The sequence below is a fragment of the Mustelus asterias genome, chromosome 26, assembly GCF_964213995.1.
Source record: "Mustelus asterias chromosome 26, sMusAst1.hap1.1, whole genome shotgun sequence".
Taxonomy (NCBI): Eukaryota; Metazoa; Chordata; class Chondrichthyes; order Carcharhiniformes; family Triakidae; genus Mustelus; species Mustelus asterias.
Window position 1 is genome coordinate 50222462 of NC_135826.1, and position 22601 is coordinate 50245062.

The 22601-nt window shown below is 44.0% G+C and overlaps 1 protein-coding gene across 12 annotated transcripts in view; it reads left to right on the forward strand.

Moving 5' to 3' along the window:
• The window catches only part of LOC144479686 (uncharacterized), a 92735-nt gene that overhangs the window by 10766 nt on the left and 59368 nt on the right, over positions 1–22601 (forward strand). For 9 of the 12 annotated variants that reach the window (XM_078198708.1, XM_078198707.1, XM_078198712.1 and 6 more), the window contains 2 exons: positions 90–191; positions 18068–18104. Coding sequence is in view for 3 of the 12 variants with exons in the window: in XM_078198705.1 (XP_078054831.1) it covers positions 132–191 (60 nt within the window). In the remaining 9 variants the exon portion in view is untranslated. The remainder of the gene's footprint in view (positions 1–89; positions 192–18067; positions 18105–22601) is intronic. The other 3 variants (XM_078198705.1, XM_078198706.1, XM_078198704.1) reach the window with 1 other exon arrangement.

A 22601-nucleotide genomic window follows, 5' to 3' on the forward strand; every position in this document is an offset into this window, starting at 1 on the left:
TTGCACAGACATGATGGGCCAGAGGGCTTCTTTCTGTGCTGGAAAACTCTGACTCTATAACCATTTAAATTGTTTTTTTTTCTTTTCAGTATATAGATGTTTTACTGCCTGAGCGTGCACTGCCATAAGCAATGACTGACTTGGATGAATTTATCTTTTGCAATTGGCAAGGGAGGCTGTGGCCTGCAAAAGTAAGTTAACTTGTTCATTTGTCTGTTTCTTCCATAATTTTGTATCTATTTCCTTTACCTGATAACCATGGCACCAGGTTTGTTTTACGCGTGTTCATTTTTTATTGAATGTTGACCATATTTGAGCCATATTCTTTGGTTCAGTGTCACTTAGCCTAGCTTCATTAAACCCATTTAAATCATTTTTACCAATTTTATGCCAACTTGTAATTGCATAGTTATTTCTCTTGCCTGATACTATCAGCAATTTGTACTCTTGTCATAGAAACCCTACAGTGCAGAAAGAGGCCATTTGGCCCCATCGAGTCTGCACCGACCACAATCCCACCCAGGCCCTACCCCCATATCCCTACATATTTACCCACTAATCCCTCTAATCTACGCATCTCGGGACTCTAAGGGGCAATTTTTAGCATGGCCAATCAACCTAACCCGCACATCTTTGGACTGTGGGAGGAAACCGGAGCACCGAGGAAACCCACGCAGACACGTGAATGTGCAAACTCCACACAGACAGATTAAACTTGTTTGCTACTAACCACAAACTTCAGGTGGTTTATTTTGCTAACATTTTAGATCCTTTAATAAGACTCATTATTTTTAAGCATTAATGATCATTTGTGAATTTTGAAAAATCATGATAAACATGGAAACAACCTCCCTGCTTCTATCTTATCTGTTCCCTTAATAATCTTATGTTCCTATAAGATCTCCCCTCATTCTTCTGAATTCCAGTGAGCATAGTCCCAGGTGGCACAGCGGTTAGCACTGTTGCCTCACAGAGCCAGGGACTCGGTTCAATTCTGGCCCCAGGTGACTGTCTGTGTGGAGTTTGCACATTCTCCCCATTACTGAACAAAGAACAAAGAACAGTACAGCACAGGAAACAGGCCCTTCGGCCCTCCAAGCCTGTGCCGCTCCTTGGTCCAACTAGACCAATCGTTTGTATCCCTCCATTCCCAGGCTGCTCATGTGACTATCCAGGTAAGTCTTAAACGATGTCAGCGTGCCTGCCTCCACCACCCTACTTGGCAGCGCATTCCAGGCCCCCACCACCCTCTGTGTAAAAAAACGTCCCTCTGATGTCTGAGTTATACTTCGCCCCTCTCAGCTTGAGCCCGTAACCCCTCATGATCGTCACCTCCGACCTGGGAAAAAGCTTCCCACTGTTCATCCTATCTATACCCTTCATAATCTTGTACACCTCTATTAGATCTCCCCTCATTCTCCGTCTTTCCAAGGAGAACAACCCCAGTCTACCCAATCTCTCCTCATAGCTAAGACTCTCCATACCAGGTAACATCCTGGTAAACCTTCTCTGCACTCTCTCTAACGCCTCCACGTCCTTCTGGTAGTGCGGCGACCAGAACTGGACGCAGTACTCCAAATGTGGCCTAACCAGCGTTCTATACAGCTGCATCATCAGACTCCAGCTTTTATACTCTATACGCCGTCCTATAAAGACAAGCATACCATATGCCTTCTTCACCACCTTCTCCACCTGTGTTGCCACCTTCAAGGATTTGTGGACTTGCACACCTAGGTCCCTCTGTGTTTCTATACTCCTGATGACTCTGCCATTTATTGTATAACTCCTCCCTACATTATTTCTTCCAAAGTGCATCACTTCGCATTTATCCGGATTAAACTCCATCTGCCACCTCTCCGCCCAATTTTCCAGCCTATCTATATCCTGCTGTATTGCCCGACAATGCTCTTCGCTATCCGCAATTCCAGCCATCTTCGTGTCATCCGCAAACTTGCTGATTACACCAGTTACACCTTCTTCCAAATCATTTATATATATCACAAATAGCAGAGCTCCCAGTATAGAGCCCTGCGGAACACCACTGGGCACAGACCTCCAGCCGGAAAAAGACCCTTCGACCACTACCCTCTGTCTCCTATGGCCAAGCCAGTTCTCCACCCATCTAGCCACTTCTCCTTGTATCCCATGAGCCTTAACCTTCTTAACCAACCTGCCATGTGGGACTTTGTCAAATGCCTTACTGAAATCCATATAGACGACATCCATGGCCCTTCCTTCATCAACCGTTTTTGTCACTTCCTCAAAAAACTCCACCAAATTTGTAAGGCACGACCTCCCTCTTACAAAACCATGCTGTCTGTCACTAATGAGATTGTTCCGTTCTAAATGCACATACATCCTGTCTCTAAGAATCCTCTCCAACAACTTCCCTACCACGGACGTCAAGCTTACTGGCCTATAATTTCCTGGGTTATCCCTGCTACCCTTCTTAAACAACGGGACCACATTCGCTATCCTCCAATCAGGGACCTCACCTGTGTCCAAAGAAGCGACAAAGATTTCCATCAGAGGCCCAGCAATTTCATCTCTCGTCTCCCTGAGCAGTCGAGGATAGATGCCATCAGGCCCTGGGGCTTTGTCAGTTTTAATGTTCCCTAAAAAACCTAACACTTCCTCTCTTGTAATGGAGATTTTCTCTAACGGGTCAACACCTCCCTCCGAGACACTCCCGGTTAACACGCCCCTCTCCTTCGTGAATACCGATGCATTCATTTAGGATCTCCCCTATTCCCTTGGGTTCGAAGCATAATTCCCCTCCTTTGTCCCTGAGAGGTCCGATTTTCTCCCTGACAACTCTTTTGTTCCTAACGTATGAACATAAGAACATAAGAAATAGGAGCAGGAGTAGGCCATCTAGCCCCTCGAGCCTGCCCCGCCATTCAATAAGATCATGGCTGATCTGACGTGGATCAGTACCACTTACCCGCCTGATCCCCATAACCCTTAATTCCCTTACCGATCAGGAATCCATCCATCCGCGCTTTAAACATATTCAGCGAGGTAGCCTCCACCACCTCAGTGGGCAGAGAATTCCAGAGATTCACCACCCTCTGGGAGAAGAAGTTCCTCCTCAACTCTGTCTTAAACCGACCCCCCTTTATTTTGAGGCTGTGTCCTCTAGTTTTAACTTCCTTACTAAGTGGAAAGAATCTCTCCGCCTCCACCCTATCCAGCCCCCGCATTATCTAATAAGTCTCCATAAGATCCCCCCTCATCCTTCTAAACTCCAACGAGTACAAACCCAATCTCCTCAGCCTTTCCTCATAATCCAAACCCCTCATCTCCGGTATCAACCTGGTGAACCTTCTCTGCACTCCCTCCAATGCCAATATATCCTTCCTCATATAAGGGGACCAATACTGCACACAGTATTCCAGCTGCGGCCTCACCAATGCCCTGTACAGGTGCATCAAGACATCCCTGCTTTTATATTCTATCCCCCTCGCGATATAGGCCAACATCCCATTTGCCGCCTTGATCACCTGTTGTACCTGCAGACTGGGCTTTTGCGTCTCATGCACAAGGACCCCCAGGTCCCTTTGCACGGTAGCATGTTTTAATTTGTTTCCATTGAGATAGTAATCCCATTTGTTATTATTTCCTCAAGTGTATAACCTTGCATTTATCAACGTTATACTCCATTGTCCAAATCTCTCTGCAGATCTTCTCCGTCCTCCACACGATTCACTTTTCCACTTATCTTTGTGTCGTCTGCAAACTTCGTTACCCTACACTCCGTCCCCTCCTCCAGATCATCTATATAAATGGTAAACAGTTGCGGCCTGAGTACCGATCCCTGCGGCACGCCACTAGTTACCTTCCTCCAACCGGAAAAACACCCATTTATTCCGACTCTTTGCTTCCTGTCGGATAGCCAGTCCCCAATCCACTTTAACACACTACCCCCAACTCCGTGTGCCCTAATCTTCTTCAGCAGCCTTTTATGGGGCACCTTATCAAACGCCTTTTGGAAATCCAAAAACACCGCATCCACCGGTTCTCCTCCATCAACCGCCCTAGTCACATCTTCATAAAAATCCAACATGTTCGTCAAGCACAACTTTCCCCTCATGAATCCATGCTGCGTCTGATTGATCGAACCATTTCTATCCAGATGCCCTGCTATCTCCTCTTTAATAATGGATTCCAGCATTTTCCCTACTACAGACGTTAAGCTGACCGGCCTATAGTTACCCGCCTTTTGTCTCCTTCCTTTTTTAAACAGCGGCGTAACATTAGCCGTTTTCCAATCAACCGGCACTACCCCAGAATGCAACGAGTTTTGATAAATAATCACTAACGCATCCACTATTACCTCTGACATTTCTTTCAATGCCCTGGGATGCATTCCATCCAGACCCGGGGACTTGTCCACCTTCAGTCCCATTAGTCTACCCAGCACTGCCTCTCTGGTAACATTAATTGTATTAAGTATTTCTCCTGCTGCCAACCCTCTATCGTTAATATTTGGCAAACTATTTGTGTCCTCCACCGTGAAGACCGACACAAAAAACTTATTTAAAGACTCAGCCATATCCTCATTTCCCACTATTAACTCCCCCCTCTCGTCCTCCAAGGGTCCAACATTCACTCTAGCCACTCTATTCCTTTTTATATATTTATAAAAACTTTTACGATCATTTTTTATATTAATTGCTAGCCTCGCTTCATAGTCTATCCTTCCTTTCTTTATCGCTTTCTTAGTCTCTCTTTGTTGTTTCTTAAATTTTTCCCAATCACTTGTTTCTCCACTATTTTTGGCCACTCTGTACGCAGCTGTTTTTATTTTAATACTCTCCTTTATTTCCTTCGTTACCCACGGCTGGTTCTCCCTTTTCTTACAATCCTTGTTTTTTGTTGGAATATATTTTTGCTGAGAACTGAAAAGGATCTCCTTAAAAATCCTCCACTGTTCCTCAGCTATCCTACCTGCCAGCCTGCTCTCCCAGTCTACGTTAGCCATTTCATCCCTCATCCTATCATATTTCCCTCTGTTCAAACAGAGGACACTGGTTTGGGACCAAACTTTCTCCTCTTCCATCTGAATCAGAAATTCGACCATATTGTGGTCACTAGACCCAAGAGGGTCCTTCACAATAAGATCCTTAATTCTACCTACCTCGTTACACAATACCAGATCCAAAATAGCTCGTTCCCTCGTCGGTTCCGTAACATGCTGTTCAAGGAAACTATCCCGACAGCATTCTAAGAACTCTTCCTCCATTCCACCCTTACCGACTTGAGTCTGCCAGACAATGGGCATGAAGTCCCCCATGATTATTGCCGTTCCGTTTTTACACGCATCCCTTATCTGCTTGTTTATAGCCCTCTCTACCTCAACATTATTATTTGGGGGCCTATATACCACACCTACTAGTGTCTTTCTCCCTCTACTATTCCTCATCTCTACCCATAATGATTCCACGTTTTGTTCCTCAGAGCCTATGTCATCCCTCAGTACTACCCTGATATTATCTCTTATTAATAGCGCGACCACCTTTTCCTTCCTGTCTATTCTTCCTAAACGCCTGATACCCCTGGATATTCATCTCCCAGTCCTGGTCACCTTTCAGCCACGTTTCTGTAATGGCCACTAGATCGTACCCACTTGTGCTGATTTGCACCATCAACTCATTTACCTTGATCCGAATGCTTCGTGCATTCAGGCAAAGTGTCCTTATTCCAGCTTTTATCTGGACCCGCTTTGATGAGTCGCGAACACCCTCTCCCTCTACTCCCTTATCTAAATTACCGCCTTCATTCACTTGCACCCTCTCCTCTACCATTAATTTTGTAATTCCCCTTACCCCTGCATCCTCTCTCCCCCCCCCCCCCCCCCCCCATCAATTAGTTCCTTGATCCTAGTCAACTCTTCTAGCTCCCCTCCCCCCAACCTATCTAGTTTAAATTCTCCCCAGTAGCCTTAGCCAACCTACCGGCCAGGATATTGGTCCCCCTGTGATTCAAGTTCCACCCGTCTTTTGTATACAGATCACCCCTGCCTCTAAAGAGGTCCCAATGGTCCAGGAACCTGAATCCCTGCCCCCTGCACCAGTCCCTCAGCCACACATTCATCTTCCACCTCACTCCATTCCTGCCCTCACCTTCCCGTGGCACAGGCAGTAATCCTGAGATTACTACCTTTGCTTTCCTCTTTCTCAGCTGTCTCCCTAATTCTCTGTACTCCCTTTTCATGACCCCTTCTCCCTTCCTACCCACATCAGCGGTACCAATATGTACCGCTACCTCAGGCTCCTCTCCCTCCCACCTCAGGATTTCCGGGACGCGACTAGCGACATCCTGGATCCCGGCCCCAGGGAGGCAGACCACCATGCGAGACTCCCGCCTACCTCCGCAGAAACGCCTGTCTGTCCCCTTCACCATCGAGTCCCCGATTAATACCGCCTTCCTCCTCTTTTCCTTAGCCCTCTGAGTTACAGGGCTGGACTCCACTCCGGAGACACGGCCACTGCTGCTTCCCCCAGGCGGGCTGTCCCCCCCCCAGCAGTACTCAAGCAGGAGTACTTGTTGTGCAGGGACAAATCCACCGGGGTGCTCTCAACCACCCTAGCCTTACCCTTCCTGGCCGTCACCCACTTGGCCTCCTCCCGTGGCCCTGGTGTGACCACCTGATGATAGCTCTTGTCTATCACCTCCTCATTCTCCCTCATCAGCCTAAGATCCTCGAGCTGCAGTTCCAGCTCCCTAACACGGTCCCTCAGGAACCGCAGCTCGACACACCCCTCACAGATGTGGATGTCCGGGAGGCCGGATGCCTCCAGGACCTCCCACATCCTACACTGGGAACAACACACTGGTTTCACACTCATACTGGACACTTTATGTCAAGTAAGACAGTGAAAAGTTAATAAGAATGTAAGGAAACAAAAACTCACCCCTGCTCGTCCAAGCCCTGTGAGCCAAAGCCCTGACAGCTCACTCAACTTCCCACTCACTCTGCTGCCCGCTGTATACTTTGGTGCGCTTTTAAACCCTCCAAAAACTTCCCCAGGCCTCTCCTGGGCCTACTTCCGGTTTTGAAAAAAACCTCCGATTTTAAACCCAAAATTAACTGAAAAAATAAATAATTAATTAAAGTCAGAAAACCAACTCTCTTACCCTCAGCCTGCTCCTGGGAACAATGAATAGAATGCCTTAGGATTCTCCTTAATCCTGCCTGCCAAGAACATCTCGTGACCTCTTTTTGCCCTGCTAATCCCCCTAACCTACACTGCTTGGGTTTTCTCTGGGTGCTCCGGTTTCCTTCCACAGTCCAAAGATGTGCAGGTTAGGTTGATTGGCCATGCTAAATTGCCCCTTCGTGTCCCAAGATGTGTAGGTTAGGGGGATTAGCAGGGTAAATACATGGGGTTACGGGGATAATGTCTGGGTGGGATTGTTGTTGGTGCTGGCTCAATGGGCCAAATGGCCTCCTTCTGCACTATAGATTCTATGATGTAATTTTGATAAATCACATTGAAGGGTGCTGGCTCAGTTCAGGACACCTCCAAGGTTAAAAATAATAGGAGAGCTGATGAGAGTAGTGACTATAATGCTTAATTTGGGCATTCAAAACCTTTAGAATGTAATAGCTGTGTAATATAGTTTGATGTGGAGATGCCGGCGTTGGACTGGGGTGAACACAGTAAGAGTTTTAACAACAGGTTAAAGTCCAACAGGTTTATTTGGTAGCAAATACCATTAGCTTTCAGAGCGCTGCTCCTTCGTCTGACGAAGGAGCAGCGCTCTAAAAGCTTATGGTATTTGCTACCAAATAAACCTGTTGGATTTTAACCTGGTGTTGTTAAAACTCTTAATATAGTTTGTGCAGCTTAAGGCTGTAATAATACCATGTTATATGAAAGCTATTTTCGAGAGGGAAACCTAATGTTTCCAAAAGCCTGATGAAACCAAAAGATCTATTATGTTGTAGCGGATAAGATATTATACAAGTGATGCTGTTGATATTTTACTGCACTTGGCATCGTGTAACTTTCATAGTTAATCAGATGCTAATTGGACAAATTGGGTTGTGATAACCTTGAACGCTGAGGTGTTTCCCCTCAATCCCAATGTCATTCTGCCCCAGTGATCAAGTATTGCAGACTTTGTAACTTTTACACTTGTAATCTGTACTTGGTCTTGAAATTTAACTTTTAGGGTGAAGATAACTCGTTAAATGCACATGCAAAACTGGAGCCCCTTCTCCAAAAATGTCATTCAATGACCTTCTACTTGTTGATATTTCTATCATTCATTGATTTACCTTTAATCTGTCACTCGAGGTTTTTAAAAAATTATTTTCCATCACAGTCTGTAATTATAGATTCTACTTTTCCAATGTCATCTTGCATTAGCTCCACCTAGCCCAGTACTACTGTCTGACACTGTCCTATTAAACTTCACTCATCCGTCAACCTAATTCTGCTAATCTCTTTTGGCTTTCTTCAGATTTCTCACTCAACTTGTCTCTTTCAGTTTTTGTCTTTGTAATTTCCTCCAACTCTACATTCTCCTCCAACTCTGCATTCCTGCTTATTCCATCCATTGTTCCAATTTTGGCTGCTTTTGCATTTTACCCAACTCCACCATTAGTTGCAATGCCTTCAACCATCTTGCCTCTACACTCTAGGTCTTCACACTCACTTCATTACTGCTAAATATCTTCCTCTAAAATCAGTCTCTTCTGCTTAAGCGTTCCATGCCTCTCGCTTTCTTGACCAAACTGTGATAGACATTGGAATTTCTGCTAAATTAATGGAGTTATGTAAATAGATGTACACTGTTATTGTTACAGCATTTCATTTCCCAGCGGCCATTCATGTCTTTGCCTGTGTCATTTTGATAATGTGTTCTCCTACTCCTTCCACCGAACCCTTCCAATCATTCCATGTCCACAATTACATCCTTTATTCTCAAGCATCTTATAAGTTTTCTAAGATTGCGTTAGTTATGAGCGCAGTGCCATTCTTATACAAAAAGCAGATTGCTGATTCAAGGCATGGCAAGTAGTTTGATATTGTTGCCTTGTAACACTAAAAGAAGAGATTAGCATGGGCAGATGTGCCAACAAAAAATACTTTTTTTAATTATTGTAGAAAAAAATCTCTATGAAAGACAATTCAAACCTTAAATATTGATGGAAATGTGTTCTATAGTGTAAGCACTCGACAGGCAAATGAGTGTTTAAAGCTCTCAAAGAATTAAGCTAAAAGTTAATTGGAAAAAAAAAGTCATTTCCTTTTGATGCTTTTCTCCATTCTTCCTCCTGTTCTCCTCTTTCTACTGTAGGAGTTGACGAAAGTAGATTTAATTTTGAAGGCAAATACTGTGAACATTGGGAATTTTCAATTAAAAGCAGAAAATGCTGGAAACATTCAGCAGGTCAGGTAGCAGCTCTGTATGGTAAAACAGATTTAATGTTTCAGGTCCGTGACCTTTCATCAGAATTGGGTGAACAGATTTAATTCTACCTACATATTTTACGACTGAGGCGAGTTTGTTCACTAGCCAAAATAAAGATGAGCTCAAAATCAAATTAAGTAGGCATCCTTTTAGAGACCTTTGCGTTTTTCCTTCTTCGACCCCACTCACTTGTTTGCAGTTTGAATGAAAGGGGACGGTTCCCCTGATAAGTTCCCAGTATGTTTTCCTCTTGTGTTAGCTACAATTATTGTTTCCTTCACACACTTGCATATATCAAGAAGTTTCTCAGGTGTCTAAATTCTTTGCTAGTAATGGATCGATTCAAGTTGGATGCATGTACAGTTGTAAATACAGAACATATACAATTCTAGCTTAGGGAACAATTCTACATGTTCGCATGATGGCCTCGCAGGTAAATTTGTGGGCCTCTTAATTTTGTATAAATCTACAACTCCAACGTCAGCACTAAGCCTCGTCACTACGTAAATTTGGTGCATAATGCCTGTTAAAGAGCCCCATCCAGATTCTTAGTCATTCATGAGTCAAAAAGGGCTCTGCAGTAGGGGCTACCTAGGGAATGGATGTTCTTTTTATTTTTGTGAAAATGCTCCTGTGGAACCAAAAGAAGCAGGCATGCGCAATCCCCTCCTGGGATTTACCTGAGACACTCTGCCAGTAAAGCAAGTGGCCTGGCACTGATTTCTTTACTTTGGTGAGCTGCCTCTGCAGCTGCCTGAACGGATGCAATTTTCGCTGATTTTTGGGCCTCCAAGTTCATGCCCACAGAAGTCGTACAGTATCAAATATGTGCCTGAAAGCGGGATCAAAGTTATTCCTGTAATCTTTTCCCCCTCAATAGTTTTTTTTTCCTGAATATATTGACATCTTTCTGGGCATCAATTCATGCAAAGCAAAAGCTGTGAATCATAGTTGACCATTAAACATCCCGATCGTGTTTATGGCCAATGTGTAAACTCTACTTTCAGGATAGGTGGTAATTGAAAAATCCTACTAATTTCGTGAAGAAAATAAACAATCAAAGAAATATATGCTTAACTGACTTTTGGCTGATCTCGATGCAGTGATTCCATGTTGCAACAATTTTGTTCAGTTGTCTTCCCGAGTGTTGCAGTATGGAGAGATTTCTAAAGACAAAAGGGATAAGGGGGAAGGCGAGATCAGGATATTGAATTTGATGATCAGCCATGATGATGGAATGGTGGAGCAGGTTCAAAGGGCTGAATGGCCTACCCCTGCCTCTATTTTCGATGTTTCCATGTTTTATTCTCAAAATATCTTAGATCTGTTTTGGGGCCACTGCTGTTTGTAATATTTATTAATGATCTGGATGAGGGTATAGTTGGGTGGATTAGCAAATTTGCTGATGACACCAAAGTCGGTGGTGTGGTAGACAGTGAGGAAGGGTGTCGTAGTTTGCAGGAAGACTTAGACAGGTTGCAGAGTTGGGCCGAGAGGTGGCGGATGGAGTTTAATGCGGAGAAGTGTGAGGTAATTCACTTTGGTAGGAATAACAGATGTGTTGAGTATAGGGCTAACGGGAGGACTTTGAATAGTGTGGAGGAGCAGAGGGATCTAGGTGTATGTGTGCATAGATCCCTGAAAGTTGGGAATCAAGTAGATAAGGTTGTTAAGAAGGCATATGGTGTCTTGGCGTTTATTGGTAGGGGGATTGAATTTAGGAGTCGTAGCGTTATGTTGCAACTGTACACAACTCTGGTGCGGCCGCACTTGGAGTACTGTGTGCAGTTCTGGTCCCCACATTACAGGAAGGATGTGGAGGCTTTGGAGAGGGTGCAGAGGAGGTTTACCAGGATGTTGCCTGGTATGGAGGGGAGATCCTATGAGGAGAGGCTGAGGGATTTGGGATTGTTTTCGCTGGAAAGGCGGCGGCTAAGAGGGGATCTTATTGAAACATATAAGATGATTAGAGGTTTAGATAGGGTGGATAGTGATAGCCTTTTTCCTCTGATGGAGAAATCCAGCACGAGGGGGCATGGCTTTAAATTGAGGGGGGGTAGTTATAGAACCGATGTCAGGGGTAGGTTCTTTACCCAGAGGGTGGTGAGGGATTGGAATGCCCTGCCAGCATCAGTAGTAAATGCGCCTAGTTTGGGGGCGTTTAAGAGATCCGTAGATAGGTTCATGGACGAAAAGAAATTGGTTTAGGTTGGAGGGTCACAGTTTTTTTTTGTTTTTTTTAACTGGTCGGTGCAACATCGTGGGCCGAAGGGCCTGTTCTGCGCTGTAATGTTCTATGTTCTATGTTCAGTAGATTTCTCTTAAGATGCATAATACAGTAAGTCCTGGCTCTTGCAGCTTTTCATTATATCCTTCCGATCTCTGCTCTCATGGTTCTTAAGCCTTGATGGCTGTATATTTTGGAGGAATTTGATTACATGTCTGCTGTAATCATTGTGTTGTAGAACAGGTAATTTCATTTTTTTTATGTCTCACTTCAAAGTGTAAAGGCCAACAGGAAATGGGGTCTTTCGTGCTCCATGATGGGGAGATGTTGGTTTGAGCTTGCACCTGCATGCATGCGCACACGACAGTTGTCGTATTGCAGTCTATTAGAAATCCAGCCAGACATGAAAGCACTGCACATTGTCACAGTTAAAATAACAACATCCTCATAATATCTTTTACATTAGGAAGGAAGTAACTGGTGACCAATATGCTTATTGCATGTCAACATCCTCATCCTAAGACTTTGCGTGTGGCAATTACTCTCCTTGCCTCCTCACCTGGCTATACATTCAGTCACTTCCCCTGCTCAAACTTATTGCCAAATTGAACCTTGGCTTCTCCCTTTGCTTTTCAACTTAAAGTGCCTTTAATATTTTTCCCTCTTCTGCTTCTTACTCTTTTTTTAGTATTCTGTAGTATATTTCAACATTAGAGCAGTAAGTACATCCATCTTTATTAATGAGGTACTGTTTGTAATTTTTTTAATGTCCTGCATGTGTGAAAATAATCTGTTGCATATCGTTGGTCCTGGTAACTGAGGTAGTAGTCTTAAGTGTCACTATTTGGTTTTAGTTCTCCACAAATTATGCTTTGGTGCCAAATGCCAAGCGATTCTTAGGTGACTTTGTTGCCATCTATATGGCTTGCCTGTCGTACATTTGTCATGTGACACTGGTGGATGTTCTAATTTTGAAGCTTCTATATCCAAGATTGGGCTTATTGGTGCAGATTTCTGTTTGTCAGTTTAGCTCAAGCACTGCAATATGTTTTTGTGTTTTTAAGCTTGGACATAACTAAAAATTTGTGTGCGCGCGCGTCATCCCATACGCGTGCGTGTGTAGCATAGCACCTGTAACATAAAACATCCCCACAGACTTCACAGGTGTATAATGTTTTAAAAATGACCGTAAGCTGCAGATGAACAAAAGCTTGGTCAAAGTGGCAGATTTTAAGGTGCATCTTAAGGGAGAAAAGTGAGGCAAGGAGGTTTAGAGAGGGGATTTTGGAGCTTACGACCTAGGCAGCTGAAAGCATGACCATCTGTGATTTTGATTTAAAATTGGGATGCTCAAGATAGCAGAATTGAAGGGTTTTGGAGCTGGAGGAGATTATAGAGGTATGTGGAGATCTGAAAATATGAATATTGAGATTGTGCAGTTGCTTATCTAGGAGACAGTGTGTGTCAGCAAGCACAGGGTTGATGGGTGATCTGGATTTGGAGCGTGTTAAGATGTGGGTATCAAAGTTTTGGCTGACTTCCAAGTTTGTAGAAGGTAAAGCCTGGGAGGCTGACTGGGAGTGCATTGGAATTGCCATGCATTGAAGTAACAAAAATATGAATGAGGATTTTAGCAGCAGGTGAGCTAAGATAGGGACGGTGTCAGGTGATTCAAGGAGGTGGAAATAGGCAGTCTTATAAGCGCAGGTATGTATTCGAAAGCTCATCTTGGGGTCAGATATGATATGAAGGTTAGGGTTCAGCCTCTGACAGTTGTCAGAGAGAGAGGATTGATGTGGGTGGCTAAGAGAATCGATTTTGTGGCGCACACCCACGACAATGGCTTTGGTTTTTTCCAATATTTAATTGGAGGAAATTTCTGCTCATACATACTGGATGTTGTACACGCAGTCTGACTATTTCGATATGGTGGAATCGTCAAAAGAAAGCATGGTAGAGTTAACTCTTATTAAAAACTGCTGAAAACATGCATGTAAAAACTGGGTGTCACTGAGGGGCTTCATGCAAATGAGAAATAAAAGGGGACCAAGATAGATCCTCGGGTGACGGCAGAGGTACCTGCAGGGGCGGGAAGAGAAGCCATTGCAGCTGGCTCTTTAGCTATGAATTGATGGATAATACAACCAGGGAAGTGCAGTCCCACACAGCTGGATAACAGTGGTGAGGCACTGGAGGCTGATGTTGATCACAACATGTCACAGGCTGCAGGGAGGTTTAGAAGGATGAGAAGGGATAGTTCTGCTTTGTCACAGCTATACAGAATGTCATTAGTGATTTTGCTAAGAGCTGTTTCAGTACAGTGGGCAGGGCAGAAACCTAATGGAAGGGATGCAAATATGGAATTTCTAGGAGAAATGGGCAAGAAATTGGAAGGTGACAACAAGTTCAAAAACATTGGAGGTGATTGGGGATTATGTGGTAGTTTACGAAGATTAAGAGAAATGTTTTTTACGAAGTATTGACAGATTTGAATATTAGAGAATAGGACCAGAGGGGAGAGAAAACTGTTTTTAAAAAAACATCAGCCAGCATGGAGCCAGAAGTGTGTGCGCGTGGGATAGAGTGGAAGTGTGTGGCTCCTCCCAACCCTCACCACCTAATTTATCATTCAGCATGCAGACAATGTTAAGCCAAAAGAAAAGACCCTAAAGAGTGAATGATGTTAAGCAGGGCGAGTTATAGCAATGATTTGTTGCACCTTGAAAAATGGTTACATGAGATTTTGCATTACATCTTTGCCTGACACAATAGTGATCACAGTATGGTTGAATTTCTAATACAGATGGAGGGTGAGAAAGTAGGGTCCCAAACCAGTGTCCTCTGCTTGAACAAGGGGGATTACAATAGGATGAGGGCGGAGTTGGATAATGTAGACTGGGAACACAGACTAATTGGTGGGACAGTTGAGGAACAATGGAGGATTTTTAAGGAGATTTTTCTCAGTACTCGGCAAAAATATATTCCAGTGAAAAAGAAGGAATGTAAGAAAAGGGATAACTAAGGAAATAAAGGAGAGTATCAAATTAAAAACCAATGCATACAGAGTGGCCAAAATTAGTGGCGAACTAGAAGATTGGGAAGGCTTTAAAAAAACAACAAAGAACTACTAAGAAAGCAATAAAGAAAGGAAAGATAGATTATGAAAGTAAACTCGCACAAAATATAAAAACTGATAGTAAAAGTTTTTACAAATATATAAAACGGAAAAGAGTGGCTAAAGTAAATGTTAGTCCCTTAGAAGATGAGAAGGGGGATTTAATAATAGGAAACGAGGAAATGGCCGAGGCCTTAAACAGGTTTTTTGTGTCGGTCTTCACAGTGGAGGACACAAATAACATACCAATAATTGATGGTCATGGGACTGTAGGGGGTGAGGACCTTAAAACGATCACTATTACTAAAGAGGTAGTGCTGGGTAGGCTAATGGGACTAAAGGTAGACAAGTCCCCTGGTCCAAATGGAATGCATCCCAGGGTACTAAAAGAAACGGCAGAAGTAATAGCAAATGCATTAGTTGTAATTTATCAAAATTCACTGGACTCTGGGGAGGTGCCAGCTGATTGGAAAACAGCTGATATAACGCCACTGTTTAAAAAAGGAGGTAGACAAAAGGCAGGTAACCACAGGCCAGTTAGCTTAACTTCCATAGTTGGGAAAATGCTGGAATCTATCATTAAGGAAGAAATAGCAGGACACCTGGAAAAGAATGGTTCAATCAAGCAGACGCAGCATGGATTCACGAAGGGAAAGTCATGTTTGACTAATTTACTGGAATTTTTTGAGGATATAACGAGTGCGGTTGACAAGAGGGGAACTGGTGGATGTGGTGTATTTAGATTTCCAGAAGGCATTTGATAAGGTGCCTCACAAAAGGTTGCTGCATAAGATAAAGGTACACTGAGTTGGGGGTAAAGTGTTAGCGTGGATTGAGCATTGGCTAACTAACAGAAAGCAGAGAGTCGGAATAAATGGGTGCTTTTCCAGTTGGCAATCAGTGACTAGTGGCATGCTGCAGGGATCGGTGTTGGGGCCTCAACTATTTACCATATACATAGACGATCTGGAGGAGGGGACTGAGTGTAGGGTAACAAAGTTTGCGGATGACACAAAGATGAGTGGGAAAGCAAATTGCGTGGAGGACAGAGTCTGCAGAGAGATTTGGATAGGCTAAGTGAGTGGGCAAGGATCTGGCAGATGGAGTTTAACGGTAAGTGTGAGGTTATCCACTTTGGAAGGAATAATAGTAAAATGGACTATTATTTAAACGGTGAAAAATTACAACATGCTACTGTGCAGAGGGGCCTGGGGGTCCTTGTGCATGAATCACAAAAACTCAGTTTGCAGGTGCAGCAGGTAATCAAGAAGGCAAATGGAATGTTGGCCTTTATCGCGAGAGGGATGGAGTATAAAAGCAGGGAGGTCATGCTGCAACTGTACAGGGTACTGGTGAGCCCGCACCTAGAGTACTGTGTACAATTTTGGTCCCCTTATTTAAGAAAGGATATATTAGCTTTGGAGGGGGTACAGAGAAGGTTCACCAGGTTGATTCCGGAGATGAGGGGGTTAGCTTATGAGGAGAGATTGAGTAGACTGGGCCTGTACTCATTGGAGTTTAGAAGGTTGAGAGGAGATCTTATAGAGACATATAAGATAATGAAGGGGCTAGGCAGGGAAGAAGCAGCGAGGTTATTTCCACTTACAATGGAAACAAGAACTAGGGGGCATAGCCTCAAAATGCAGGGAGTCAATTTAGAACAGAGTTGAGGAGGAACGTCTTCTCCCAGAGGGTAGTGAATCTTTGGAATTCTCTGCCCAATGAAGCAGTAGAGGCTACCTCGTTAAATGCGTTTAAGTCACAGATAGATAGATTTTTAACCATTAAGGATTATGGGGCGCGGGCGGGTAAGTGGAACTGAACCCACTATCAGATCAGCCATGATCTTATTGAATGGCGGAGCAGGCTTGAGGGGCTAGATGGCCTACTCCTGCTCCTATTTCTTATGTTCTTATGACCTTTCCTATATTTGGACAGGCTGAGTGAGTGGGCGAGGATATGGCAAATGGAGTATAACGTTGATAAATGCGAGGTTATACACTTTGGAGGAAATAATAACAAATGGGATTACTATCTCAATGGAAACAAATTAAAACATGCTACCGTGCAAAGGGACCTGGGGGTCCTTGTGCATGAGACGCAAAAGCCCAGTCTGCAGGTACAACAGGTGATCAAGAAGGCAAATGGGATGTTGGCCTATATTGCGAAGGGGATAGAATATAAAAGCAGGGATGTCTTGATGCACCTGTACAGGGCATTGGTGAGGCCGCAGCTGGAATACTGTGTGCAGTATTGGTCCCCTTATATGAGGAAGGATATATTGGCATTGGAGGGAGTGCAGAGAAGGTTCACCAGGTTGATACCGGAGATGAGGGGTTTGGATTATGAGGAGAGGCTGAGGAGATTGGGTTTGTACTCGTTGGAGTTTAGAAGGATGAGGGGGGATCTTATGGAGACTTATTAGATAATGCGGGGGCTGGATAGGGTGGAGGCGGAGAGATTCTTTCCACTTAGTAAGGAAGTTAAAACTAGAGGACACAGCCTCAAAATAACGGAGGGTCGGTTTAAGACAGAGTTGAGGAGGAACTTCTTCTCCCAGAGGGTGGTGAATCTCTGGAATTCTCTGCCCACTGAGGTGGTGGAGGCTACCTCGCTGAATATGTTTAAAGCGCGGATGGATGGATTCCTGATCGGTAAGGGAATTAAGGGTTATGGGGATCAGGTGGGTAAGTGGTACTGATCCACGTCAGATCAGCCATGATCTTATTGAATGGCGGGGCAGGCTCGAGGGGCTAGATGGCCTACTCCTGCTCCTATTTCTTATGTTCTTATGTTCTTATATTTGCTGTTCAATTTATTGATTGACGCAAAATTGGTTTTTAATTGAGTCTTTTTATTTTGGTCTTTGGTTTTGTACATTTGGAGAACAAAACCATTCACCCAACAACATTTTACTGGGTAATTAGCAATGTCAGTGGCAATACCAGCCCACGGTTACTTTTAAGTGTCAAACTGTTTACTAACAAAACAATGAATGGTTCCTCTTGAGTTGAGCTCCCAAATCTGGTTACCCTATTTTGTAGCGGATTCTTTTATTTCCTGCAGGCTGCAATAAATTATCTGTGGCCTATGGGTCACACGTAGTCCAAAAAAAGTGCCAACAGTATTTGGGTCCATCACCTTAAAACCTAAAGCAATTCGTTTTTTTAAAGAAGCTTTTTATGGTATTTGTTTTATCATTTCAGTTACCGGCATTTGATGCTTTGTTTTTTAATCCTTTTTTTAAAGAACATTGTCTTAAACTTTCTTTTTGTATTTTTAACATTCTGGTGCTAAAGGATTACATTCTTGATGTGGAAGTTAAATACATGAAAGGTAAGATTCATATTGCACGATGTGCAATTGCTGCTTTCAACGTTTGTGCAATTCGTTAACCTTGCACTTTTAACAAATAATCCACTAATGCAAAGATTAATTCTTGCTCGTAATGTTCTTTGTAGTGTAACACTTCCTACATTACAAAATGGGCCAGAGATAAACAGCTTTGCAGTAGTAAGCAGTGAGAAAGCCACTGGAAGAACCTTTGATATAACTCAGACACAATTGATTTTTTTAACCCAATAAAGCTTTTAGTCTGTACTGAAGAATTTTCTCAATTCAGTATTATTCTTGTACCTAATTAGAAACATTTTTATTTTCAGATATAGGTCATTCATTTTTGGTATCCCTTTTCCTTTTTATATGAACATTAGAATTAGGAGTAGTGGGTGCCTTGAGCCTGCTGCTCCACCATTCAATAATCTGATTGTAACCTCAGCGCCACTAACCTGCGTACCTCCAATATCCTTTGATTCCCGTGTTAGTCAACAATTTATCTACCTCTACCAAAAATATTTAATGACTCTGGGGAACACAGTGCCATAGACTCACAATCCTCAGAGGAAAAATAAATCTCCCCTTTATTGTCTTAAATAGAAGACCCCTTATTTTTAAACATTGCCCCCGAGTTTGGTCTCTCCCACAAGGGGAAAACCTCATTTTAGTGTGTCCACTCTGTCAAACTCCCTCAGAATCTCGTATTTTTCAGTGAGGTTCCCCCTCATTCTTCTAAACTCCAATGGATACAAGCCCAGTATATCCAATATTTCCACATAGAGTAACCCCCCTCGTCCCAGGAATCAGTCAAATGAACCTTCTCCGAATTGCTTCTATACAATTATTCCCTTCCTTAAATAAGACCAAAATTATGCACAAATCTCCAGATGTACTCTTACCCAGTGCCCTGTACAGCTGTAGCAAATCATTCCTACTTTCATATTGATGACAGTATTCCATTTGCCATCCTAATCACTTGCTGTACCTGCATACAAACTTCTTGTGATTCATGCACTAGGACACTCTGATCCCTCAGAGTTCTGCAGTTACTCTCCATTTAGATTATATACTATTTTTCCATTCTTCCTGCCAAAGTGGACAAGACCACATTTTAACACATTGTATTACATCTGCCAGATTTTTTGTCCACACTCAACACATTTTGCAGACCCTTTGTGTGCTCTTTGCACCTTACTTTCCTACCTCTCTTTGTGTCATTAGGAAAAATAGGAACTGTACATTTGGTCCCTTCATCCAAATCATTGATATAGATTGTAAGTAGTTGATGCCCCAGCACTGATCCTGTGGTTCTCCACGTGTTGCATCTTGCCAACCTGAAAATTACACTCTGTGCTTACTGTTTCCTGCTAGCTAACCAATCCCCTATCTACGTTAATATATTATCTCTCTCTCCCCGATGTCACCTTGTCAAATGCCTTCTGGAAATCTACGTACGCCACATCTACATTTCCCTCTATTCATATTACTAGTTACTTTCTCAAAGAACTCTAGTAAATTAGCCCAACGTTTCCCAAAACTATGTTGACTCTTCTTCCTTCCTCTTAATCTTCCCAGGTAGTAAATGCCTGATTTTTAATGCTCGCTTCCCATCGTTTCATAATTACATGAGGAACTTGCTTCAGGAAAAATTAGCACCCACCTTGCACAGCTTGACTTCCTATGCTTCAGATGTTCTATTTTCACTGTATATGGAATGAACAAAACATTCCAAAGGCATTGACATAAATAATAACCTCATCACAACTGGGGAGAGGGAGGGATTAACCCTTTTTTAAAAAAAAGGGCTTGTGGCCCCAGCCCACTGCATATTGCAATTACTATTTTTACTGCAATGGCTAACAAGATGTGCAAGTGTCCCTTTTGGAGAGTTGGGATACTGCATTTCATATTGAACCATTGAGAGTTAATTTAAATTAGACTGCTCGTAGGCAGTTTTCCCAGGATTTGGGAAATCTGAGATGATGGGGGGAACTGCCAGATCCAAAAGTATGTGCTTATTATTGGTCGGGCAAAGAAAGCCATTTCCCCCAACCCCTTTGAGGAAACCTTTGCTTCCCTCCTGCCAGTTGCAGCCTCTTTTGTTCATTCTGCGATCAGTGGCCTTCCTCGGGCACACCTGACTGACCCCATCACCATCATCTGCAATCTGCCTCACAATCATGATTGCCAGGGAATGTCCCTGCTGCAGCCACCAAATGTTAGTTCTCCATCCCAGCAGCCAGCCAGCTCGTCAATTTAGCCAGGTGCTAGAAATGAAGTCCTGCCATTATATTCAGCAGGCTGTCCACAGGACTGGCCTCACCAGTTTTCGACTGTGCCTCTTTTCCTCCCCTCAAATATTGGGATCATTCTGGCATTGAAAGCATTCCCTCAGCTAAAAGATTTTTGAGATGTTGTTTTCATCAATGGCAGGGGGGGAAAGGGTAGTACCACTTCCAACAATTGAAATAGAAGAGATGAACTTCAAATCAACAGAATCAAGATTCTACCTCAAGATAGCAATAAGGGGAAGGGATGGGGTTGACAAAGGCTAAGAGAAGCATTTGTAGATAATAAGTCTCTGTTTAAGCACTGTTCTCCTGGCAATCTTTAGATTCCGTAAGAGTTTTAACAACACCAGGTTAAAGTCCAATGGGTTTATTTGGTAGCAAATGCCATTAGTTTCCGGAGCGCTGCTCCTTCGTCAGATGGAGTGGAAATCTGCTCTCAAACGGGGCACAGAGACACAAAATCAAGTTACAGAATACTGATTAGAATGCGAACCTCTACAGCCAACCAGGTCTTGAAGATACAGACAATGTGAGTGGAGGGAGCATTAAGCACAGGTTAAAGAGATGTGTATTGTCTCCAGACAGGACAGCCAGTGAGATTCTGCAAGTCCAGGAGGCAAGCTGTGGGGGTTACTGATAGTGTGACATAAATCCAACATCCCGGTTTAGGCCGTCCTCATGTGTGTGGAACTTGGCTATCAGTTTCTGCTCAGTGACTCTGCGCTGTCATGTGTCGTGAAGGCCGCCTTGGAGAACGCTTACCCAAAGATCAGAGGCTGAATGCCCGTGACCGCTGAAGTGCTCCCCCACAGGAAGAGAGCAGTCTTGCCTGGTGATTGTCGAGCGGTGTTCATTCATCCATTGTCGTAGCGTCTGCATGGTTTCCCCAATGTACCATGCCTCGAGACATCCTTTCCTGCAGCGTATCAGGTAGACAACGTTGGCCGAGTTGCAAGAGTATGTACCGTGTACCTGGTGGATGGTGTTCTCACGTGAGATGATGGCATCTGTGTCGATGATCCGGCACGTCTTGCAGAGGTTGCTGTGGCAGGGTTGTGTGGTGTCGTGGTCACTGTTCTCCTGAAGGCTGGGTAGTTTGCTGCGGACAATGGTCTGTTTGACGTTGTGTGGTTGTTTGAAGGCAAGAAGTGGGGGTGTGGGGATGGCTTTGGTGAGATGTTGAAGGCTCCGGAGGAGATGCCGTAGCTTCTCCGCTCTGGGGAAGTACTGGACGACGAAGGGTACTCTGTCCACCGTGTCCCGTGTTTGTCTTCTGAGGAGGTCGGTGCGGTTTTTCGCTGTGGCGCGTCAGAACTGTTGATCGATGAGTCGAGCGTCATATCCTGTTCTTACGAGGGCATCTTTCAGCGTCTGGAGGTGTCTGTTGCGATCCTCCTCATCCGAGCAGATCCTGTGTATAGGGAAGGCTTGTCCGTAGGGGATGGCTTCTTTAACGTGTTTAGAGTGGAAGCTGGAGAAGTGGAGCATCGTGAGGTTATCCGTGGGCTTGCGGTACAGTGAGGTTCTGAGGTGACTCTCCTTAATGGAGATGCGTGTGCCCAAGAATGCAACCGATTCTGGAGAGTAGTCCATGGTGAGTCTGATGGTGGGATGGAACTTGTTGATGTCATCATAGAGTTGTTTCAGTGATTGTTCACCATGAGTCCAAAGGAAGAAAATGTCATCGATGTATCTAGTGTATAGCATCGGTTGAAGGTCCTGTGCGGTGAACAAGTCTTGTTCGAACCTGTGCATGAAGATGTTGGCATATTGAGGTGCGAATTTGGTCCCCATGGCTGTTCTGTGTGTCTGGATGAAGAACTGATTGTTGAAGGTGAAGACATTGTGGTCCAGGATGAAGCGGATGAGTTGTAAAATTGCATCTGGAAACTGGCAGTTGTCGGCGTTGAGCACTGAGGCCGTTGCAGCAATGCCATCATCGTGGGGGATGCTGGTGTAGAGTGCCGAGACATCCATTGTGCCGAGGAGTGCTCCTGGTTCAACTGCTCCATGTGCGTTGAGTTTCTGTAGGAAGTCCGTAGTGTCGTGACAAAAGCTGGGGGTTCTTTGTACAATGGGTTTCAGGATGCCCTCGACATAGCTGGAGAGGTTCTCGCACAGGGTCCCATTGCCCAATATGATGGGACGGCCGGGTGTGTTTGCCTTGTGTATCTTCGGGAGGCAGTAGAGATCTCCAACGCTGGTA